This window comes from Gobius niger, assembly GCF_951799975.1.
Source record: "Gobius niger genome assembly, chromosome: 15".
NCBI lineage: Eukaryota > Metazoa > Chordata > Actinopteri > Gobiiformes > Gobiidae > Gobius > Gobius niger.
The window spans coordinates 2,833,887-2,859,426 of record NC_136866.1 but is presented as its reverse complement, the minus strand read 5'-3'; the positions used below and the strand labels follow the sequence as shown (position 1 = coordinate 2,859,426).

Genomic DNA, 25,540 nt, shown 5'->3' with positions numbered 1-25,540 from the left:
CTTATTTATACATTTTTCGTCCATTTTTTAATCAATTTTTTATAATTTTTTTGTCATATTTTTGTCATTTTTTGGTCAAATTTTTGTCATTTTTTTGTCACATTTTTGTCATTTTTTGGTCAAATTTTTGTCATTTTTTTGTCACATTTTTGTCATTTTTTTGTCACATTTTTGTCATTTTTTTGTCACATTTTTGTCACATTTTTGTCATTTTTTGTCACATTTTTGTCATTTTTTTGTCACATTTTTGTCATTTTTTTTGTCACATTTTTGTCATTTTTTCTTCGATTTTTTGTCAATTTCTTGTGACATTTTTGCCACTTTTTTATACATTTTTCGTCCATTTTTTAATCAAATTTTTATAATTTTTTTGTCATATTTTTGTCATTTTTTGGTCAAATTTTTGTCATTTTTTTGTCACATTTTTGTCATTTTTTCTTCAATTTTTTGTCAATTTCTTGTGACATTTTTGCCACTTTTTCATACATTCTTCGTCACTTTTTTGTCAATGTTTTCTCACTTTTTTGTCACATTTCCATCCTTGTTTTCACACCTTTTTTCCAGAAGCTTTTGAACTGGAGTAAAGCCAAACTGGAGAAAATGTGCTCGTTTCAGGTGGGAGTTAAGGGGTTAAATATTTGTGAAAAGCGAGTGGGAGAATCTCTTTTGCCAAATACAGAATAGTTTTAAATCTCCTCCAGTATGAGGTGAATCAGACATGTGCAGATTTCTTCTTTAAGTTCATAATTTATGTTTTTTCCTCATTACGTTGCTGCCTTCAGAGACGTACGCCTATTTTACAACAAGCTGTCGACCAATAGAGTTGCAGTAGAGTCGTGGTGGATGAAAGGGGAGAGTTTTTTGGCGTGTTCAGGCAGGACGCACTCATTTTGCCTTTTGGATCTTGTACAGAGAACATTCTTATCTGTGTCATGGCTGACTAGAGGCGATGCAGGACGCTAAAGGTACAAGACACAGGCTTTTACATTTGTATTCATAACGGAGGAGATAGAAATATGTTTTTGTTAATACAGATGGAAGGAAGGAGGTACAGAGGAGGACATTTACCAGATGGATGAACGTGTATCTAAGCAGGGTAAGGATTTGTTCTGTCATATGGGACCTGAACTTTCATGTCCATAGTTTCATGTACAAACTTGTGATATAAAGTTGAGGGAAGTAGCCAGGTCAATGTGTCTGAAAATGACTGTGGAGCATCGAATGTCCTGTATCCTGTTGCTAAATGGTGAACTTTTCCAGCACGATCCTCCGGCAGAAGTGTGCGACCTCTTCCGGGACATGCAGGATGGGAGAATCCTCATGACGTTACTGGAGGAGCTGACTGGGTGCAAACTGGTAGGACACACTGATTTACGCACAACGATAGGTGAGATATATTACACGGGACACATGTGGCAGCTTCGGTCCGTTACACGCTCGAACAGGAAGGTGTTTCAAGTTCAAGTTTCAAGTTTAATGGTTTTGTAAAGCCCAATATCACAACAGAGGTCGCCTCACAGCTGCACCAAACCTTAAGGCAAAAAAACAGAGCAATAAATATGACAATTAAAAGTTCAGGTGAATCCAGGCAAATATAATGTCCAATAGGAGGTGGTGACGAGCGGCGTGGGCGTCCCCCGTCCTTAGACTCTCCAGCACGGCGAGGAAAAACTCAAAAACCCGGCAGGAGAAAAGAGAAACCTTGGGGAGAACCACAGAAGGAGAGATCCACTCCCATGGACGGACAGGCTATAGAGACCCAGGGCCGAAGGATCCCTCAGCAGACGGGCCAAGATCACAGACCGTCCAGTCCTCAGATTCCAGAATGCAGGTTCCTCCGTTCACCCAGGTTCCTCCATTCGATCTAGACAGGCACTCCCGACGGGGGGGGGGGGACAGGAGACACCATGTGAATAGTGATGAACAGACTACAGATAAATTAAATATTGTATCATGATAAGACAAAGTCTGCAGTGAGAAGAAGAGGATAGAGCTCAGTGGACCGTACTTCCCACAGCAGTGTTCCTCCTAAGGCAGCTTTACTTCAGGCTGTGGGTCAGAGCTTTACCAAACTGACCTGATTATAAGCTAATTCGAAGATGTGCATTTTGAGCCTAGTCTTAAGGACTGTGTCTGCTTCTTTAACGTGGGCTGGGAGTTTATTCCATAAAACCGGAGCTTGGAGCTAAAGGCTCTGCCCCCTACAGTAATTTTGGAGACTCGAGGAATCACTAGTTGCCCTGAGTTGAGTGTGTTCTGATCTGTCCCAAATTAAAATGAATTTAAAGTGAATATTGTCGAGAGGTATTGCTTGCTCTTTAGTATACACAAATGTGATATCAATTTAATACTCTAAGTCTAAAGTATATGAAACACCCTGAAACACCACAGACACACCCCATGCATTTTGCTGAACCGTATCTCTCTAACCATGGGGGAAAACCTTGTCAAGGACATATTTTTTTGATTATTTCTGTCCTAATAGCAGCTGTTGTACTATTTCGTGCAATAACAATCCATTGCAGTCACGTGATTTGAAAGAAATACAGAATACATGATCAGACAAGTCAAAAATGACACCCAAAGTTGAGAAATCTTGTGCGTGAAACTTCTGTAATCCATTGTGCAAAAAACTCTTAAAGGTGCATTGTGCAACTTTTCATGTGAAAATAAAAGTTGATATTTGTGCGTTTTTGACCCAATAGCTGTATGAGTGGTTAGAATGGCGCCTTTACTTTCAGTCACGGTGGTCTCTACAACGCTCCACTTGTTTTGTAGGTGGTTTTCTGGTCCAGCAGCGGAGAAAACCTTCCAAACAACTGATCCTGGACCGTCCTAGAGAACACTGAGGAGGAAAGTAAAGGCGCGATGCTGACCCCACATACAGACATTGGGTCATTTTTTGTCATTTTATCGTAAATTGTTTATCAATTTTTTGTCATATTTTTGTCATTTTTTTGTCATTTTTTTATCACATTTTTGTCATTTTTTGTCATTTTTTGTCACATTTTTGTCATTTTTTGTCACATTTTTGTCACATTTTTTGTCACATTTTTGTCATTTTTTTGTCACATCTTAGTATTTTTTTGTCATTTTTTTATCACATTTTTGTCATTTTTTGTCATTTTTTGTCACATTTTTGTCATTTTTTGTCACATTTTTGTCACATTTTTTGTCATATTTTTGTCATTTTTTTGTCACATCTTAGTATTTTTTTGTCATTTTTTTATCACATTTTTTGTCACATTTTTGTCACATTATGGTCATTTTTTTGTCAAATGTTTATCACATTTTTGTCATTTTTTGTCACATTTTTTGTCACATTTTTTGTCACATTTTTGTCACATTTTTTGTCACATTTTTTGTCACATTTTTGTCACATTTTTGTCACATCTTAGTATTTTTTTTTGTCACTTTTTGTCACATTTTTGTCATTTTTTGTCACATTTTTGTCACATTTTTTGTCACATTTTTTGTCACATTTTTGTCACATTTTTGTCACATTTTTGTCACATTTTTGTCACATTTTTGTCCTTTTTTTGTCACATTTTTGTCATTTTTTCCATCACATTTTTGTCAATTTCTTGTGACATTTTTGCCACTTTTTTTTATAAATTTTTCATCACTTTTTTGTCAATGTTTTCTCACTTTTTTCTCACATTTCCATCCTTGTTTTCGTCTCAGTTTTGTTGCTATTTCCACAGCTTTTTTCCAGAAGCTTTTGGACTGGGGTAAAGCCAAACTGGAGAAAATGTGCTCGGTTCAGGCGGGAGTTAAGGGGTTAAATATTTGTGAAAAGCGAGTGGGAGAATCTCAGCTTTTGTCAAATACAGAAGAGTTTTAAGTCTCCTCCAGTATGAGTTTTAAGTCTCCTCCTTTACTTTCAGTCACGGTGGTCTCTCTACAACGCTCCACTTGTTTTGTAGGTGGTTTTCTGGTGAGGGTCCGGCAGCGGAGAAAACCAAACAATTGATCCTGGACCGTCCTAGAGACCACTGAGGAGGAAGTAATAATATAACTATTAATAAACCAAATGCGCTTTTTTTTAGCTTTACAGATACAGATCATCCTCTCATCGCATTTTCAGGCTCAATAACATCTCCAAGGCCCTGGCTTTCCTTGATGACCGCCATGTAAGTTCTGTTTTGTTACTTAGTCAAACCATATTTACCGTTTCAATGTCTTCAAAGCTGATCGTCTTTCCTTTCTGCCTGTCAGGTGAGGCTGCTGGGCATCGACGCCTCTGCTGTGGCCGACGGCGTCCCTTCTGTTGTGCTAAACCTCATCTGGAACATCATCCTCTACTTTCAGGTGGCTTTCCCATCATGCATCATTCTAATTCAGGAGTCTTAATTCTACTTCTGAAGGACGTTGCACTGAGGTTGAAATTACTGCAAAAAATAATTAACTAGATCAGTATAAACATCTCAATTTGAGCATAATAATCCAAATTTTAGTTGTTTTGACTAGTTAAGAAGTTGTTGGTCATTTGTCCTAGATTATTTCACTTGTTCTGAGATGTTTCTGACTCGTTTCGATACATTTCGTCCTTATTTCAGGTCATTTTCTTTGCCAATGGGGAAAGAAAATTGTTCTCATCTTATTGGCAATTTTACTTTCTTATTTCAAGCGAGATTTACCCTAGAACTGGTCTGAAATGTCCTCAAACAAGCAAAGCAAACTTGGTCCGATCAGGAAAAGTGTCTAAATGAGTGAAAACCGCTCAAAACAAGATACATTTCCTCAATTCAAGTCATTTAAGACAATGCTTGATATTTCCTTTTTGTGGTGTAATTGAAGTCATACACTGCAAAAAAGACAAATAAGACCAATTTTCTTTCCCCATTGGCAAAGAAAATTACCTGAAATAAGGACGAAATGTATTGAAACGAGTGAGAAACATCTCAGAACAAGTGAAATAATCTGGGACAAATGCCCAAGAACTTCTTAACTAGTCAAAACAACTAAAATTGAGATGTTTATACTGATCTAGTTAATTACTTTTTGCAGTGTGTAGATTCAATAATGGTTGGGCAGTTTCTCAGTTTATCATCGAATCAGTGAGTCCTTGAGCAAGACACTTTAAACCATCTTGCATGAATTAGTCGGTGAGTTTAGTTGCTATCAGCAGGGGCTGGACTGGGACTGAAAAACAGCCCTGGACTCTGACCAGCCTGGTCCAAATTAGCGTAAATGTGACACTTCCACAAAGACACATGTGAACCTCTGACCCCCGCCTTAACCGAGAGTATTTTCTCCAGTTCGGCTTTATCCAAATCTAAAAGCTTCTTGACTGGAGAGCAACACTGTAACGCCTCATTTGAAAGATAAAATCTAGAAAAGTGACGGTAACTTTTTAATCACCGCATTTGTTGTCATGTTTTTGTCACTTTTTTGTCGCTTTTACGGCACATTTTTGTTCCGTTTTCATCCTCGTTTTTGGACGCTTTTCTTTGAAGCTTTTCACTGCAAAAAGCAATGAAGTAGATTAGTATAAAAGTCCCAATTTGAGTACATTAATGCGAATTTGAGATGTTTTGACAATGAAAGGTGTAGGTGGGCTCCTGACCCAGATTATTTCACTTGTTTTGAGACGTTTCTGACTCGTTTCGATACATTTTGTCCTTCTTTCAAGTAATTTTCTTTGCCAATGGGGTAAGAACATTGGTCTCATCTCATTGGCAGTTTTACTTTCTTATTTCAAGTGAGATTTACCTTAGAACTCGTCACAAACGTCCTCAAAAGAGCAAAATAAACTCGGTCAGATCAGGAAAAAAAGTCTAAATGAGATAAAACTGCTTTAAACAAGAAACATTTCCTCAATTCAAGACATTTAAGCCAATGCTCGATATGCACTTTTTGTGGTGTTCGATTTGGGCAAAGCTCGATTACGACAGGGTGTGGGAGGTTAAGGAGAAAAGTGAGAGGCCAGGGTGGTGGTCCGAGAGCCGGTGGCCCTTCTGTGCTCTTCCAGAAGCTATCAGAGAGTCACAGCATCCTCGTCATTATAACCCTTCCCTCGCTGTGTCTTAAACAGGTAAAGGAGATGACAGGGGGGCTGCACAGGCGCCTGTCGTCCAGTCTCTCCTCTTTATCGACGGGCGCCGAGCTGACGGACGAGCCGGCGCCAAACCCAATTCGAAACACCGCCAAGAGAACCAAGTACAACGGGAAAACCATCAAGAGTCTGCTGCACTGGGTCAAGAGGTGCACGGTCAAGTGAGCCTGCTTCAAATTTATAAAATAAACCAACATATTTGGACAATTTTTTCACAAGATGATCAATATGATTTTTGAAATTTAGGTGCTCATCAATTTGAATTCCAAGAAATGTAATGCAATTTAGTCTTTCAATATTTACACTGTTTATTGAGATACGTACAAGATTTCTCCTGTTTCTATTAGAGCGAAATATGATACATTTGGTTTTATTTATGTTTAATGACAATTTATTACAATTGAACCATGTGTCCACGTTTGTTAATTCATCATTTATGGTGTTTTGTAGAAGTGCTGGGTCTTTGTGGGATAGGAATAGGTTTGTATCATCAGCAAAAATTACTTTATGGAGAATTTGAGATGAATTTGGAAAGTCATTTACATACATAATAAATAGTAGCAGGCCTAGAATTGAGCCCTGTGGGACCCCACATTTAATAATTTTACGGTGTGAATTTAGGTTATTAATGTGCACATATTGCTCTCTTTCATTTAAGTAGCTGCTGAACCCGCTGAGTGCTAAACCTCTGACTCCATAATGTTGCAATTTGCCAAGGAGTTTGTTAAAATCAATAGTATCGAACGCTTTCGATAAGTCAAGGAAAACGCCTCTGCCACATTCGCCTTTGTCGATAGCGTCGTTGATTTTTTCTACCAGATCTAGAATTGCCATGCAGGTGGTGCTCTTTTCTCTGAAACCATATTGTGATGATGTGAGAATGGCTTCGGCCCCCTTGTGTCTGCATCTCCGGGGCCATAACTTTCGCATACTAATACTGACAGTCATATTTTTCACCTCTCCGTGTTCAGTGGACTCTCAGCAACACATTCATCCGCTCCAATTTCAAATCAACAGATCCTCAAACAGCCACAATATGTCAATTTGTCATAATTCAGGGACAGGGAATACAATTTTGTGACCCGATATCTCCCTACGACTAAAATACTTAATTTCTGTAAAAAAAAAGAAAAAAAAAAAAAAGAAAATGTAAAAAATTATTATTATTATTTTTAATTGGGCACAATTTGGCCCAGTCAGATTCCGCCTGGACTTTTTTTTTATAAAGCATGTATAACTTCAGTGTTTTGACCTACTGGTATGTGGTTGACTACAGGGAGCACACATTATATTGATTATTTCCATTTCTGTTCTTATTCGCTTCAGCACAGACAGAGAAAGAGCTTTTTTAGGGGCAAATATGTGTTTTTTTATTCAGGCGGAAATTTGATTTTTCTGTTTCAATCTAATTTTTACTTAAAAACTGTAGTTTTTTTTTATTATTTTTCACTGAAACAAAAAGTCCCAAGGATAAAGTTTATTTTGGTACCATTAGCCATGTATCCCTTGTAGAGGCTGAGTTAAACCCAAATAAACACATGTAGAGCATTTTGGGGAAAAGGGCCCTAAACAAGAAAGGGTTAAATAGTGAATTAACCTCTTGTAGACAACTTTTTCAAATATTTTGGATAGCGTTGGTAGGATTGATATCGGTCGATAGTTTTGGATGTCATTTTTGTCACCAGATTTTAATATTGGGAGAATTTTGGAACCTTTTTGTCATTCTTGGTACCACGCCACCTTGAAGGGAGAGGTTAATACAGTAAACTAGAGGGTCAACAATTTCATGAATTATAAATTTTACAATTTCACTGCTTATGTTGTCGGCATCAGCTGTGTTTGAGCTTTTCATGCCCATAATTAAATTTCATATTTATCAGTTGGTGAGAGATAGAAAGAGTCCGGATAGTTGCCTTTTAGATATTGTTTGTAATTGGCTCCCTCTTTTGTGTTTATATTATTGGATAGAATTCTACAGTCGCATTTCCTGTCAAATATGCAGTTTGTTAATGTGGGTTGGATTGCCTCTTTCATCATCAGGGAACTGCATAGGAGATAAAAAAAGTATGCTGTGTTTTTCTTTTACAGGTTTGGGGTGGAAGTGCATGACTTTGGGAGGAGCTGGGGGAACGGTCTGGCCTTCTTAGCCCTGATCAAGTCCATAAACCCAGTCTTAGTGGATTTGAAACAGAGCCTCACCAAAGACCCAGGGGAAAACCTAGAGCAAGCCTTCAAGACGGCCCATCAACACCTGGACATACCCCCTCTACTGGAACCTCAGGGTATTACATTCACAGTCCACAATAGTTCATATTTCCGGAACCTTTACAGCCTTAATAAAGCTGTGATGTCTCCACAGACGTGAGCTGCAGCTGCCCAGATGAGAAGTCAGTCATCACATACGTGTCTATGTTTCTGAGGCACTGTCCGGATAAGGGAGAAGTAAGTGCATGGTTTTATTTATGATAATCTAGACATGCACCCAGCAAATTGTGGAAGACTTACCACCCGCCTTATCCGAGTTCATTTTCTCCTGTTTTTCCCAAATCTAAAAGCTTCTCGACTGGAGCTTGCAGCCTATAGGCCGGGGCAATCTCTCATTTGAAAGCTAAGACCTACAACTTTTTTGTCGCATTGTTGCTGCGGTTTTGTCATATTTTTTAAGCGTTTTTGTCACGTCTCCCCCCCCACTTTATCATTGTGTTAATGTTGCTTTTCTGACACGTTTTTGTCACTCTTTTGCTGCTTCTTTGTTGCTTTTTTGTCCAGATTTTTGTAGTCTTTTTTGCTTTCCATCACTCTTTAGTTGTGTTATCAGAGCCGTGGGAAGATATTTTAGTTAGGGGGCGCTGAGGGACAAAATTTACCCCCAAAATACTTTTTCTGTGCATGAATCCTATTTATTAACCTCTTAACTCCCGCCTGAACCGAGAGCATTTTCTCCAGTTCAGCTTTACCCAAATCCTGTAGGCCAGAGTAACGCCTCAAAACTACAAAACTAACCTACAAAACTAAATGGATCTTTTTCCTCACATCACTTTTTCTGTTGGGCAGTCGTCTCATTTTTCAGTCAAATTTTCGTGACTTTTTTGTCACTTTTTTGTCAAATTATTAGCATTTTTTTCGTGAAGTTCTTACCACTTTTTCGTCCTTTTTTTCCTCAATTTTTTTTCAAATTTTTCTCACTTTTTTGTAAAATTTTTGTCCTTTTTTGTCATTTTTTGTCACTTTTTCGTCAAATTCTTAGCATTTTTTTTGTCGAATTCTTATCACTTTTTCGTCCTTTTTTTTCTCAATTTTTCGTCAAATTCTTATCACTTTTTTGTAAATTTTTTCTCACTTTTTCGTCAATGTTTTCTCACTTTTTTCACATTTTCATCCTTGTTTTCGTCTCAGTTTTGTTGCTATTTTCACACCTTTTTTCCAGAAGCTTTTGGACTGGGGTAAAGCCAAACTGGAGAAGATGTGCTCGGTTCATGTTGGAGTTAAGGGGTTTATATTGCCTGCAGTTCACAAACTATCCACCAGGGGGTGCTGCAGCGCCCTCAGCACCCTGGGTTCCCACGGCCTTGTGTGTTACGGTTGCTTTATGTCACGTTTTCGTCGCTATTTGACGTTGTATTCAAGAAGCTTTTGACGTGCTCGGTTAAAGACGGCGTTTCGAGGTCGACTCATTAACTTGTTTCTGTCTTCCAGGATTTATCTTCCGCACTGAGCTCTCCTCACATCTCGAAGTTCAGATCTCTGGAGACCCTGGCGGACAGAGAAGAGGCCCCGCCCGTGTTCAGCAGTTTGGAGACGAGCCACGAGCTGCTGCTGTGGAAACGCTGGGCCCGACGCTCCTCAAACTCCGCGCCCAAAAACAAGCGCAGGTCCTCGGGCGCCCTCCAGCCCCCCAGCCCGTTAGACGCCGACGTGGCCAACCCGGACATCCGCTCCTGGCTGACGGAATCTTCGGATCACGGCTACAGCAAGACGGAAAACGATGAAATCAACTTCTCCTTCACCTCTGAGGAGGGAATCTACAGCCTGACCCCGCTGGATTCAGACGAGGAGGACGCGTATAGCTACATTCTGGATTTGAACGAAGACGCGGCCAGAAGTCAAGCTAAAAGGCGGGTTCCAAGAGTGGAGGAGGAAACGGAAGAGATTAGTTTGATCAATGGGGAATCTGAACTTCACGCTCACTATGAGGACTTGAATGGCCACTGCAAAGAGAAATCTACAAACACTGAACAAGATAGAATTGAAAGAATGACGCAGGTTGATGCAGGTCACCCCGAGAAGCCTGTGGATAATCTGCATTGCAATGATAAGGCAGGAAATCAATTACAAGCACCGAATGATTTGAAAGGACCAAAAACATCTGAGAAAAGGGACTCTTTTATTGAAAACCTGACTGAAGATATAATGAAGGCAAATGAAAATAACGAAATTCAGAAGTTGAGGCTCAGGAAGAAGGTTGTGGGTGAAGCAGGACCAAGTATTGAATCTAAAGAAGGTAGAGTGAGTGTTTCAGTGACTAAAATCCAGGATATTGCCAATGATAGGCCTTTGCTTTCTTCTAAAACACATCGAGAAGCATCAGGAGAGAAATACAAACATGGGACCAGCAGCATCACAGCAAGGTAAGGTGAAGCTTCTTGTGTAAACTCGCAGTCGTGTTGCTCTATGTCTAAAAAAAGTGCTTTTCCTTTGCAGAAACAGGGCAGTCCCGGTCCAGTCTGTGGCGCCCTCTGCAGGTTTGAACAGCACAGAGCTCTATGTGATGCTGGTTCTGTGGATGCTGCTGTACTGCTACTTCATCGGACAACACATCATCAGTTATTAAACACAAACCTGAGAAAGATCTTCTGTTTGATTTTGGTTTTTACTCTATTTTTTACTCATGATGTGAAGTGTTTTAAAGTTCACTCGTTGTACATTATCTGTGCTAAATTCAGGGCTGGTTAATAACACTGTCCAATGGGGATTGTCCAAAATGAATTCTTGAAGAAATAAAAGAAATGAATAACCATTCTACAGAGTCTAGTTTAACAATTGAGGGGACGGGCGGCTAATGTTGAATTATTGCTGATTTATTTTGTCTTGGCATTTCTTTGACATATTTTGGATAATTTTTTGTCACTTTTTTGACTCCTTTTTATCGTATTTTTTGTTGTTTTTTTGTAGTGTTTTTATAATTTTTTGTTGTGTTTTCATCTGTGTTTTCCCCTTGCTCTTTTGTCTCTTTTTCATGTTTTTTTCCCTTTTTTCCCCATCGCTTTCCCATTGGTTTTTTGACTCTCAATTTTTTTGGTCAGGTTTTTGCAATGCCTCATTTGACCCTGTCGTTTCTAAAAACATGTGTAAGTTCTGTGTGGTGGATGGCAGGTAATGATAGTTGAATATCTATAGATTGTCTGGAGATTTGTCTCTCTCTCCCATTTCAATCAATCAAACTTTATTTATAAAGCACTTTTCATACCAAAAGGTCTCACAAAGTGCTTTACAGATACAACATTTAAAACAATGCGCCTGGGACAACCTCCAATATATACATTTTATATATTAGGATTAAACAAATGGATTAGTCAGTTAAAGGCTAAGCTGAGCCTGCTCTTAAAAACATGAACGTTCTCTGCAGCCCTGAGCTCCTCCTCAGGTCTGAGCTCCTCCTCAGGTCTGAGCTCCTCCTCAGGTCTGAGCTCCTCCTCAGGCCTGAGCTCCTCCTCAGGTCTGAGCTCCTCCTCAGGTCTGAGCTCCTCCTCAGGTCTGAGCTCCTCCTCAGGTCTGAGCTCCTCCTCAGGTCTGAGCTCCTCCTCAGGTCTGAGCTCCTCCTCAGGTCTGAGCTCCTCCTCAGCCTGAGCTCCTCCTCGGGTCTGAGCTCCTCCTCAGGTGGTTCCAGAGGAGAGGGCCGTGATATTGAGTCTTTTTGTTGACTTTAGGAATAACTCGGAGACCCCTGAGGAGGAGCGAAGGGGCCGTGAAGGTTCATAAGGTAAAAGCAGTTCTGAAAGATAAGAAGGACTAAGACCATTAAGACATTTAAAAACCACTAAAAGAATTTTAAATCGATCCTGAAACACACGGGGCCAATGCAGCGATTCCCAAACCGGTGTAATGTGGTCCCGCCTCCTGGTCTTCGTCAGGTGTAATGTGGTCCCGCCTCCTGGTCTTCGTCAGGACACGAGCCACATTTGCCATATGACGTTATGATTTGACATTTTCAGAATGTGAACACAACCTTTTGGCTTCACCCCCCTGCACTTCTGATGAATTTGCACCCTGACCACATATCTTTTTTATCAAAGCATTTCATCTGGCACCACTCACTCCAAAAATCCCCATTACAAAAAGTAAATTAAGCGAAAACCAAGTGATGCTGAAGTAGTATTTCATTTTTCACTAGTATTGCACACATTCATCACCGGGCAGTGGTATATTTCAACCACAGGAGGGCACTGCAGCTTAACTTTACAGACACAAAGTGATTCCAGTATCTCTGCATAGACCTGTTGATTAATCATGGCCTGTATTGACTCAAGGCTTAGCTGTATCATATTTGTTAAGCCATGTGACATTTCAGACGCTGCTCTTGCTTCATCTCGGTGTCTGGATGTACATGTGCTCATTGTGTCACCTCGAAGCATGAGCAGAAACAGCCTGGAAGTATTAAGAGGGGAATATCTCATTTTAAAATACCTCAGAAATGACCAAAAACGACTGGATGTTTTGTCAAATCCTGCAAAACTGTGGCTTATACACATAATTATGTATTTGTTTCATGACTCGAAATAATAGCTTTGTATTGAAAGACTGTAAGAAGTGAGAGATTTTTAAAAGGTCATGCTCTTCGATGATCCTGGAGCGCCCTCAGCAGGTAACAGGGGGAACGACACGTGATAAAACCTTTCACGCTGCCAAATGCCACGATGAATGTGTAGTAAAGTGGCAAGGTGAAAAATAGGACTTTTATTTTGTTTTACAATAGGAGTTTGAATAAATACGTTTTTCCATTAAATTTCTTTTTTATTTTAAACATTTTGATAGAACAGAATGGACTGGCAGCAACACAGCTACATAAACAGTATGGTCACCACCTCACTAGACAGGGTTTACCAATTGGACATGTCATTGATCAAATATCAATAACAAGTAGTGGATAGTAGTGACAACAAGGAAGTGGCAAGATGGCAGATTATAAAGTCCAATATGACAATTGTTGTGATAAATAACAATAGCTACTAATCACATTTATTACTATTTTTTATTAGCATGCTGTGTTAATGATATGAAATGGTAAAACCTCCTTGTTTGCTGGTGCTGCAAAAGTCTGCTGACAATTGTAACAACAGTAACTTAACTCTCAAACACATATAGGTATATAATTGTGTTCTGAAACTGATATAGAATACTCAGAAAGGATTGTATTGTGTTTATTTAAAGTAAAAGTAATGTATAACTGTAGCATCAGGAACTGCAAATGTAATGTACATGAACAAGGGGTCGACGCTTATGAGCTTTAGCTTCAGTCGACTCCCTTTGAGCTTCCATTAACTGTATGATTGTGAAACTCTGGAGAAAGAGAAAATGTTAATTGCTCAAATAAACTACACAAGCAAACAAACAATGGTCTATGCAATTGGTTTTAAACCGATCCACTAGCGGAGTTCACTCGGTACATGCAAACTACAAACCCAAATTAAAAAGACAGCAGTGGCTGCAACACCAAAGAAAACACAAACCATTACTTATGAGCTTCGGCACTCCTTCCAACCATTCATGCCGGCAGCACGAGTGGACCAGCCCCAGACGATGGCTGTTTCTCAATTGTGAGGATCCGTCCTCCGTTTGGCCACTTCGTTGACGTCCTCGGTGGCGGCTCCTCCAGAGTGTCCTCTCTCCGCCGCCTTTGAGCTCAGATGGAACGGCCTCCGGAGCGAGCGGCTGCGTCAGGTCACGTGTCAAATCTATGCTCATTAAAACAACTGTTTTATGAACAACAGAGGCCAGGAAACTGTTTATGTGGAACAAAACTTTTTTAAAGTGAGTTCAAACTAATAAAGTTTTGCGAGAAAAGAAAAAATAAAGTATGCGCAGATGGTAGAGCGGGTCGTCTCATGATCGGAAGGTCAGGGGTTCGAATCCCACCTCCTGAAAGTGCACATTGTCGTTGTGTCCTTGGGCAAGACACTTCACCCACATTGCCCCCAGTGTCTGCATACATTGGTGTATGAATGAGAGTATGAATGGGTGAGTGGATCCTTGCTGTAAAGCGCTTTGAGTGCCTAATGTAGGTGGAAAAGCGCTATATAAGTTGAGACCATTTACCATTTTACCATTTTACCATGCTGCAGTGCATCATGGGTAATTTCAGCTCTGCGAGGCAGCGGAGGATCCACAGCTGCATCCTTCGTAAATGAGCCAAACGGAGGAGTCGAGCTGCGAGGGGGCGAGTGGTCCAGGTGAAATGGAACCACTTGGCGGCGCCGTGATGACGCGAATGACGTCCGAAGTGGTCGAGACGCCGAGGATCCTGGACATTGGGAAACAGCCAATGCCACCAGCCATGTAGACTCACACCTGTATAGGCTCGCCCTGATTACAGCACCTGTGCAGCCTGGTGCATTCAAGGTCCGTTGGTAAAATTCATTGTTAAAATACCACTTCATCACAAATGCATTGTGAGTTCAGAACAGGTCCTGTCATAATCTTGGCACTTCTAAAATGTGGGTGTTTCATCGATGAGGCACAGGAAGTACATGTTAGGATGCTTCAGCAGTAGAGGAAATAACCAAAGTCTATTCACTTTGGTTATTTCCTCTACTGCTGGAGCAAAATCGCTCAAAACTGTGAATGAAGCGAAATTCTGCAAAAAGGTGGTTTTACATAATATGTCCGTCTGCCAAACAGAATAAGCGCTGTACATTTTAGTCCAGATTTGAGCTGCGTTGCATAAGGTTGAAAGTCCGTGTTGACCCATCGGCGAGTATTGCCTCTGCCCGTATCAGCTCCACTCGCAGCCGGAAATTCGTAGAAAACAGACAACTTTTTTGCTGCAGTTGTTTATCGGGACGTAGATGAACGGTCAAAAGCTCAGGCCCCGAAGATCGATACATTTCCGACGCTTTGAGAGACATGCTTCCACGGAGACCGGAACATCAAATCAAAGCGCCAGGTTGACATGAGTTATACTTTTGAAAACTTGTGTGGAAAAACTGTAGCAGCGAGAGAGATTAGTTTTTTAAGCACGAGCTCGATACGTGACCCCGTATGACCGACGCCCTTTAAACCCCCCATTGATCTCGGCGCTGGCCCCTCTCCAGCCTCAGGGACCTCTGAGCAAACTTGCAGCGAGCTATTTAATGTGCGCCGGGTGTCTGAGACGTGGACATGTTTTCAACACTTTTGCTCGAGAGGTTGTACTCACGTTAAGAGTCGAAGTTTGTAATGAGGTGGTGGACTCAACCTGTGGCCCCTCTGACCACCACCAACCTCTTACTCTCATCATATTCATACGTAGGCAAGGTGGGTGACGTGTCTTGCCCAAGGACACAACAACAGTCTGAATTCAAACCACCAACTAGGGCTGCAACTAACGATTGTTTTGTCATCGATTAATCTATCGAATATGTTTACGATTAATCGATTAATCGCTTGGCTGTGAATGGTGTAGGAAAATTGGATTAAAAAAAAAAAAAAGTGGCGCCGCTCGAGGACATGTTGATGGAGGAAACTTAAAGTAAATGTTCTTTTATTACATTCATTATGTCTTCTTGAGTAATAAACTTTAGTTTTTTGGTTTCTTTTTGAAAGACACACTGCAAAAAGTATTGAACTAGATCAGTATAAACATCTCAATTTGAGCACAATAATCCAAATTTTAGCTGTTTTGACTGGTTAAGAAGTTGTTGGGCATTTGTCCTGGATTATTTCACTTGTTCTGAGATGTTTCTGACTCGTTTCGATACATTTCGTCCTTATTTCAGGTCATTTTCTTTGCCAATGGGGTAAGAAAAACTGTCTTCTCTCATTGGCAATTTTTCTTTCTTATTTCAAGCGAGATTTACCCTAGAACTGGTCTGAAATGTCCTCAAACAAGCAAAGCAAACTTGGTCCGATCAGGAAAAGTGTCTAAATTAGTGAAAACCGCTCAAAACAAGAAACATTTCCTCAATTCAAGTCATTTAAGCCAATGCTTGATATTTACTTTTTGCAGTGCACTAGGTAGAAACAAACAAAGGTATTTGAACAGATTTGTTTGTTTCTACCTAGTGTCTTTCAAAAAGAAACCGAAAAATTAAAGTAAATGTTTGTTGGAGGCTCTTGGCGCAAATTCTGCTTCTGATTGGACGAGGCACAGACGGATATTTATGAAATTTACGATATACAAAACACTACAGACCCGAACTATGAAAAACAAAGTAGGTTTTCATCAAAAATACTACACTTTCATGCCATTTTTTTCTCTATTTGAGTCTGTGTGAACCAGAAAACGATTAATTGACTACTAAAATAGTTGTCAACTATTTCAATAATCGATTAGTCGTCGATTAATCGATTAGTTGTTTCAGCCCTACCACCAACACTCTGGTTTAAGACACAAGGACATGACACACCCGTGGAGCGTTTAAGACTCACACCGCCAGATTGAGGAACAGTTTCTACCACCAAGCTGCTCCATCACGCCTTAGTGTTGCTGCCCATAGCACTTTAGCACCACACTGTAGCTACTGTTTGTTTTTATTCTTTTATTTTGGAGACTTTGAGAGCCATACATTGTACTTGTGTGTAAAGCAAACTAAAGCGTTCTGTTCTGTGACAATCATGCACTGTGGTTCAACAAAGTAAAACAAGAAAGAATGATCAGTAGAAGGCTATGCTGAAACCAGGGGCGGACTGGTCATGTGTCCGTTCTGGAAGAGCACAGAAGGGGCCACCGGTCCCGCCTCAACCGAGCTTTACCCAAATCTAAGAGCTAAAAAGAAAAGCATCAAAATAGTGAGAAAAAGGGGATGAAAAGTCGACAAAAACGTGAGAAAAACACAACAAAAAATGATAGAAAAAATAGCTCAAAAAACGACAAAAATGTGACAAAAATGTGGCGACGTGACGAAAGGTTTCCGTCGCTTTTGTAGGTCTTAGCTTTCAAATGAGGCGTTACATTGTTGATCTCCAGTCGAGAAGCTTTTAGATTTGGGTAAAGCCCAGTATAAAAAAACATGAATCTAAAAGGAATTCCGTGGAGTATGGTGCACCACAAGGTTCAATTTTGGGACCATTATTATTTATTATTTATATTAATGATTTTGCTTCTGTTTCTACGACCGCCTTTCCCGCTCTTTTTGCTGATGATGCCGATCAAAAAAATAACAATAAAAAGCCGACCTGGGGAAAATGCACTCGTTAGTGTTAAGGTAAGAGGTGAAAATATGTATTTGTGGAAGTCACAATTACAGTGGCTTATGGGATGGCACATAGCTCCTAATCACCAGTTAGTTAGCATCAGAGGTCCCTATGCTAAAGTGGCCATGATAGTTAGCATCAGAGGTCCCTATGCTAAAGTGGCTATGATAGTTAGCATCAGAGGTCCCTATGCTAAAGTGGCTATGATAGTTAGCATCAGAGGTCCCTATGCTAAAGTGGCTATGATAGTTAGCATCAGAGGTCCCTATGCTAAAGTGGCCATGATAGTTAGCATCAGAGGTCCCTATGCTAAAGTGGCCATGATAGTTAGCATCAGAGGTCCCTATGCTAAAGTGGCTATGATAGTTAGCATCAGAGGTCCCTATGCTAAAGTGGCTATGATAGTTAGCATCAGAGGTCCCTATGCTAAAGTGGCCATGATAGTTAGCATCAGAGGTCCCTATGCTAAAGTGGCTATGATAGTTAGCATCAGAGTTCCTTATGCTAAAGTGGCTATGATAGTTAGCATCAGAGGTCCCTATGCTAAAGTGGCTATGATAGTTAGCATCAGAGGTCCCTATGCTAAAGTGGCTATGATAGTTAGCATCAGAGGTCTCTATGCTAAAGTGGCTATGATAGTTAGCATCAGAGGTCCCTATGCTAAAGTGGCTATGATAGTTAGCATCAGAGGTCCTTATGCTAAAGTGGCTATGATAGTTAGCATCAGAGGTCCCTATGCTAAAGTGGCTATGATAGTTAGCATCAGAGGTCCCTATGCTAAAGTGGCTATGATAGTTAGCATCAGAGGTCACTATGCTAAAGTGGCTATGATAGTTAGCATCAGAGGTCCCTATGCTAAAGTGGCTATGATAGTTAGCATCAGAGGTCCCTATGCTAAAGTGGCTATGATAGTTAGCACCAGAGGTCACTATGCTAAAGTGGCTATGATAGTTAGCATCAGAGGTCCCTATGCTAAAGTGGCTATGATAGTTAGCATCAGAGGTCCCTATGCTAAAGTGGCTATGATAGTTAGCATCAAGGCTCCTTTTCCTAACTACTTCCTAACTGACCAACCAATTCGGAAGCATCTTGTCATGCTGACGCACGTCCGGTTTGGCGTAAGAGCTCTTACCAATCTGCTCGTTTCGGACGCAGCATCAGTTTCATTTGCGCCCTCTACATCTTGTTCTATTGTCTGTGTTAGCGTCACAGCGCCTCACGCAGGCCTGGAAGATGAATTGCGCCGTTTTCACAGACCTGAAGCTAGTTTCTGAAAATGTAAGTGTTTTGTCTTCGTGTGGATATAGGATATATGTGGATATATCTATGTTAAATGTATATAATTTGAGCCTGAACTCTATTGGTTGATTTCTGCGTAATTGCATTTTACTCTGCAAACAGCCTGGCACATGACTAAACATGCACCAGGCGTATTTGTGTCTATTGTTCACTTTGTTATCGGAGAGCGATACAGGAGACAGTGTTACTGATAATAACCCGGTCTGTATTGATAGAGCTGCTGTGCCGGTCCCTCAGTGCACTGTATATTGATTCATATCTCAGCATTACTCCTTTGTGCTGTAATTGCCTGTGTTCTGTTGGTGGCTAACATGATGAATGATACTGAGTGTATTGTAAGTCAGCAATAATTACACATCAGGGAGCCAGGTCCGCTCCTCCTCCGCACACAACCAACAAGACTCCATTTACAAACTGTTTTCCAAGGCTGCACAAATCTGTTTTCCTAAATGACCGCGTTTTGAGAATTTGAAATTGGTCCCTAAATTTGTATTTTTGTGCTACTGCCGTGGAATTTGCAACAGCCACTTTTGTTTTCTGCGGCTGGAGAGGCAAATATTTACAAAAAATATTACATAAAAAAAAAAAACGTGGATCTCGTGTCTGCTGAGACTGAACGCCAGCAGATTGTTGTCAATGAGCAGCTAAATATTGAACTAAACCTTTAGCTTCATGGAAATCAAGCTTGTTTATGTCGATCTTTCTTTTTCTGCTAACTCATAATTGACACTGCATAGTTTGTCGTTATTCCTTTATGGTATATTTATCGCATTTCTTTCTCCGATAGTAAAATAAATAATGTTTAAGCGTCGGCAATGAAGCGACAAAATATCAGGCATTATCAATCTAACACCAAATCATTTTCTCTTAGTAATTCTATCTCCGCTCTGAAAGCCGTTTCCTCCTTAAACACTTTGTCATTGTGTAGCTACTGAAACGGCTTTCAGAAATATGCTATTCATTACGGAAATACGCTCCCCTTCTGCTCATTCACGCGGCAGCTGAACGAGGCAGCTTTGCGACGTGAATTGATTCCTACCTCTGTGTTAAACGTGGAAATACAGATTCATAAAACTAAATAAACGTGATAAACACAAAAGCTGCTTTGTGTCTTGTTGTCGACAGGATTGGGAGAAGCGTATCAGGCATTCAGACTCTGGTCTCAGGGACTCATTTTGTTTTGAAATCAATAAGTAGACGTTCACTACATACTTTTCATTACTTCTGTAGAAGCAATTAAGCTCATTCATTTTGTCTTTTCTGTGAGGTGACATCGTACATTAAAAATACATTTCTGCACAATGCACATGTTCAAGAAAAACAAGCCCCAACTTGGCAAGAGTTTAGGCCTAAAACAAAGTCCAGCCTGACTGACCCTCGCTGAGCCTGTTCACGCCGCCCGACTGTCACAATACATGTTTGCAATAAACGTTTGGGAGTTAATCCGGTAGCAAAACTAAAATGTGCCACTGCAAACCAAAATGATCAATACAATACATCATACAAGAGTTATGCACACAACACATTTAAACTTAAAAACACACTTCAGAAAGATCTTTAAAGGGATATTTCAGGATTTCTGACATAGGGCCTCATTTCCTAGTTAAGAGTTTAGTGGTGCTAGGCTCGTGCTAGTGCAAGGCTAGTGCATGTCTATGGTAACTAGTAGCCTGCATTAACAGTATGACCCGAGCACAGAGCACCTCAGACAAATCTCTTATAACACCAGACTAACCATATAAATGTCTGTGTTTACTGAATAATCTTTTAAAAATAACCAACCGCTTTACTACATGTGGAATTCACAAAGGAGCTTTCTACAAATCAGATATGGCAACGTTTGGAGGACGAGCCCATGATTTTGAAGAGGTTTTTAATGCAGGCTACTAGTAACCATAGACATGCACTAGCCTAGCACTAGCCTAGCACCGCTAAACTCTTCAAATGTAAGGACGCATGAATAAACTGCATGAATAAAGAAAATATATATCTCCAGAAATCAACAACACTCTGGATAACAAGAAAATGTGGCCCTATGTCAAAAATCCTGAAATATCCCTTTAACATGTTGCAATTGTTGCTGGAACCAGAGTCTATTCATAGTCAACAAACATAAAGGGCCAGATCTTGTGGTGGTGCACGGGGTGGGGCAGGCTCTTGGCGAATCATTTTCCGAGTGGCGGCGCTATATGTGCCATTGGCCTCCGCCACCTGTGAGGGGGCGTCCAGGAGGAGGCGACTGCACTGATGGAAACACGGCTGACATTCACTTCCTGGTTTACAGTGCGCTGTCTTGCGTTCTTTCTTAAGCCTTAGGCTCTCACAGGTCAAACTAAAAACTTTATTTACCCCATCGTGAGCTAAACCATGTTCACGTCTCCAGAGAAAAAGAGCTACAGCGTCCGCTGTGGCGCGGATCGGCCGCGCTCGGCGTGAATGCGAAGCAAAACAAAAGCACATGTTCACCCCACACAACCACACACCACTCTCCTGGAGGAGGAGTCGATCTGGTTGGAGGAAAATGTGTGTCTCCACCCACTTAAATGCGCTCAGTCTGGAGCGGCAAGATCACAAAGTGCTGCTACTGAGGCAAAATGTCACGCTATCGTCTGCGTTTTGATGCCCAAGATCGGGCCCAATGTCTTCAACTAAACAACTCATTCCAGATTCGACGTTGTCACTGATGAAGAGCAGTTTTACAGAAAACCTTCGAGTACCTACAAAGGCAAACACGATTTACAGATCTGGTTTGATTGTGCAAAACTCCCATGTATCACTTCATCCTGTGGTGAGGGACAGGTTGGATTGCATCACTGTAATTGCAACAGATACAACCAAGAGTTGGCCAAAGAATGAAGGGGCTGGTCTTGCTCAGTTGCGAACGACCAATCAGCTGCATCTCTGCGCTCCTGTATAAAATGGGAAGATTTGGATTAAATTTGTCTGCAGCAGAGAGGACACTTACGGTAAGTCCATAAATGTAGGTCATCAAAGTACATGGATAAAAGTGCATGGATCGATTTTAATAGAAAGACAAGTTTTGAAGAAGTTTTATCTTTGTTACATCTTTAAACTCCAAGTGTGAGTGCTGGTAAATCTTAAAATTACAAAAGCTTCATGTTAATGTAAAATGTATGTAGTTTGTGTTTCGTTCCCCTTTTTCTTCAGAAAGACATATATTTTTATATTTTCTTTGAAAATATTAAGACTTTCATATCATTACAATCCAGTTGAAAATGTTGCTGAGTAGACCGTACCAATAGCTAGTGCAGGGTTAATGTTTAATGTACTTATTTTGCAGTTAAAGTTGGGGGAGGAAAATACTTAGTTTTAACTTTTGTTTTAAAGAGTTTCTTATATCAGTGTTTTTCAACCTTTTTTGAGCCAAGGCACCTTTTTTTCATTGAAAAAATCACGAGGCACCACCACCAACAGAAAATGTTGAAAAATTTAACTCTGTAGCCTATATTCAGTCGTTCTCATCAAAGTGTCTTTAATAGGAACACTGTATAGTCTCACTAGCCACAATGCCACAATGCCCCACAAATTCTCTTGTCTCAAAGAAATTAACTCCCTGATATGGAAGAGTATAATATGGTTACTCTGCCGATCACTAGACAGCACAGACACTCGAAAACGGTACATTATTTGTGGATAATAATGCATTTGTTTAAAAAAACAACAACTAGGTAACTAATTTCCCAAGGCACACCAGACAATATCTCACGGCACACTAGTGTGCCACGGCACAGTGGTTGAAAAACACTGTCTTATATAACTCATATGTCTTATATCTGCTAATAATTTAAAGCAGTACTAAGTAACTCAGGCCCCTAGAGGCCATCAGCGCCAATGCAGGTGTCGTAGCATGTTTTTTACTCATTAATTGTCCGTGAGAGTAAATACTACGCGGACATAAAAGACAAAGGGACAGAGGGATATTGTACATCCAATGGCTGCAAATACTGTTAAAGTGGCGCTAGCCCGCATTTAGCTTTGCTCGTTTGCCTGTTAGCTTCTTCTTCGTGATTCTATTAGTGTGTATTGGTGCTCCGACCCAGAGGCAGCGAAGTTGCAATTGTAGTTTTCTGGCCAGAGACACCAAGGGGAGATGAAAGACCCCCCAGGCATCCCATTAACACTTATATTTCCCCCAGAGGGACTATGAAAATGATTTATTAAGGTAAACATGTTACTTAGTACTGCTTTAAGACATGCGTGGTCAAATTTAAGATGATGGTGATTTAAGACTTCCTAACACTTGAAACATCATAATGACTGCACTCTTGTCCTGATAGTGCTTTCCAGACTGACTGCCCTGTTTCTCCACCCGGCTGTGACAATGCGTGTTACCTTCGCTCTCGCGCTGCTCCTGGCCGTGGCCTGGGCAGACCACCACCACGGCCACGACCACCCTCGCCTCGGCCCCCCTCACCCTGGAGCCATCATGCCCTTCCACAAGCTCACAATGCCTAATGTAGACTTCTCCTTCGCCCTCTACAAGAACATCAACTCCAAGAGCGCTGCCGGAAAGAACATCTTCTACTCGCCCCTGGGCATCGCCACGGCCCTCTCCATGCTGTCCACCGGGGCGCGCGGAAACACTCACGACCAGATGTTCTCCGCCCTGGGCTACAGCAGCATGAACCAGACCTCGGTGGACGACGCCTACAGCCACCTCTTGCACATGTTCGGCAGCCAGCAGAACCAGATGCGCAACGTGGGCAACGGCCTGGCAGTTCGCACCGGCTTCACGCCCCTGGAAAGCTTCATCACCGACGTCAAGACGCACTACTCTGCTGAGATCTTCAATGTCGACTTTGCGAAACCTCAGGAGGCGGCAGCAGAGATCAACCAGTTCATTTCAGACAAAACTCAAGGAAAGATCAAGGACATGGTGAAGGACTTGGACCCTGCGATGGCCATGGTGCTGCTCAACTACGTCTACTTCAGAGGTGAGACTTGTTTCAGTGGGGTGAATAGTGGTGGCCTGTGCTTCTCCTGAGCTAGATGTAGTGGCTTCAAACACCAAACTAATCCCCATTAACCATCCGCTATCTTCTTGCAGGGCAGTGGGAGAAACCCTTCGATGCCAACCACACGCACAAAGCGGAGTTTCACGTTGACGCCAACACCACAGTGATGGTGGACATGATGGAGAGGACCGGCCGGTATGATTACTACCATGACGAGAACACCACCGTCATCAAGATGCCTTACAAGAGCAACACCTCCATGATGATCGTGCTCCCAGAAGAGGGCCGGATGAAGGAGGTGGAGGACGTGATGTGCAAAACTCACTTCATGCAATGGCGCAAGTCGCTCAGGCGAAGGTAAGACAGGCCTCTCCCCCGTATTGTGACTGGTCTGCCGTGTTTTACGATCATTGTCTAATACATTTGTGTTTCGCAGTTCTGTAGATGTACATTTGCCCAAATTTGCTGTTTCTGTTGATGCCGCCCTGGACGACACTCTCAAAGAACTGGGCATGACTGATGCTTTTGGCGACGACGCTGATTTTTCTGGCATTTCTGACACGGTCAAGCTGAAAGTCTCAAAGGTACTGATGATTTTACTGCTACATAAATGTCACAATCCATCATCACAAGTACAACCACTAATACTACTATCAATATTACCTCTAATACTTCTTCTTCTCTACTTCATTGTGTCCAGGCTTCGCACCAGGCCACGTTGAGTGTGGATGAAACAGGGACAGAAGCAGCGGCTACCACTACCCTCGAAGTGATGCCCATGAGCATGCCCGAGAGGATGGTGCTCAACAGGCCCTTCCTGATCTTCATCCTGGACCATTCCGCCCGGAGCATTCTCTTCATGGGCAAGATCACCCACCCAACTGAGGCAAAAATGTAAACATTAATTCACCAAAGTCCATTTTTTGTCAAGTTTGTCAGTTTCCTCCTGTTTTTATGCTTTGCTTTTCCATGAAATAAACATTGGTTAAAAGACTGACATTCATTTGTTTCATTGACCCAAAGTAAATATCAAGCATTGTCTTAAATGACTTGAATTGAGGAAATGTTTCTTGTTTTGAGCGGTTTTCACTCATTTAGACACTTTTCCTGATCGGAGCAAGTTTACTTTGCTTGTTTGAGGACATTTCAGACCAGTTCTAGGGTAAATCTCGCTTGAAATAAGAAAGTAAAATTGCCAATGAGATAAGACCGATTTTCTTACCCCATTGGCAAAGAAAATGACCTGAAATAAGAAGGAAATGTATCGAAACGAGTCAGAAACATCTCAGAACAAGTGAAATAATCTGGGACAAATGCCCAAGAATTACTTAACTCGTCAAAACAACTAAAATTTGGATTATTGTGCTCAAATTGAGATGTTTATACTGATCTAGTTAAATACTTTTTGCAGCGTACCTTTAAATTGTCGTACAAGATCACGGATACAGGCGTCCAAAATGAGTTTCCTTCGCAGGGTGGCTGGGCGCACCCTTAGAGATAAGGTGAGGAGCTCAGTCAAACAGGAAGAGCTCGGAGTAGAGCCACTGCTGAGGATTTGCTATTATTATACTTTTTCCTTCAGTAGATACAGAGGAACATAATGTGTCTTTTGCCATTTCTAGCAACCAAACAAAAGCACCACTTTCTTTTGTCCTTGATGCAACTAAAATTCTTTCAGTGTTTCTCTGAGATCCCAGCTCAGAGTTCTGCTCCTCTGCTCATTCACACAGCACACACTCAACCGGCAGTTTTGCAATGTGGACCGATTCCTAGCCCTGTGTCAAACGTGGAAATACAGATAAGTAAAAAATGATCAATT

General features: G+C 41.1%; 2 protein-coding genes across 2 annotated transcripts; both read left to right on the top strand.

Annotated features, from left to right (window-relative positions):
- Positions 1 to 1,038: 1,038 nt before the first annotated feature.
- On the top strand, positions 1,039 to 10,889 carry clmnb (calmin b; the record flags this gene model as incomplete). Its single annotated transcript, XM_079572446.1, has 9 exons — positions 1,039 to 1,096; positions 1,261 to 1,356; positions 4,050 to 4,133; positions 4,219 to 4,311; positions 6,038 to 6,219; positions 8,147 to 8,340; positions 8,418 to 8,500; positions 9,755 to 10,686; positions 10,760 to 10,889. Exons 1-9 carry the CDS (start codon positions 1,076 to 1,078, stop codon positions 10,887 to 10,889), a joined length of 1,815 nt encoding a protein of 604 aa, XP_079428572.1. The 5' UTR covers positions 1,039 to 1,075.
- Positions 10,890 to 23,057: 12,168 nt separating this feature from the next.
- LOC306974889 (alpha-1-antitrypsin homolog) lies at positions 23,058 to 24,619 on the top strand (the record flags this gene model as incomplete). The annotated part of the gene is made up of 4 exons (XM_079572289.1): positions 23,058 to 23,700; positions 23,814 to 24,078; positions 24,158 to 24,305; positions 24,422 to 24,619. The coding sequence occupies exons 1-4, from the start codon at positions 23,088 to 23,090 to the stop codon at positions 24,617 to 24,619; spliced, it is 1,224 nt and encodes a 407-aa protein (XP_079428415.1). The 5' UTR covers positions 23,058 to 23,087.
- Between the last annotated feature and the right edge of the window lie 921 nt (positions 24,620 to 25,540).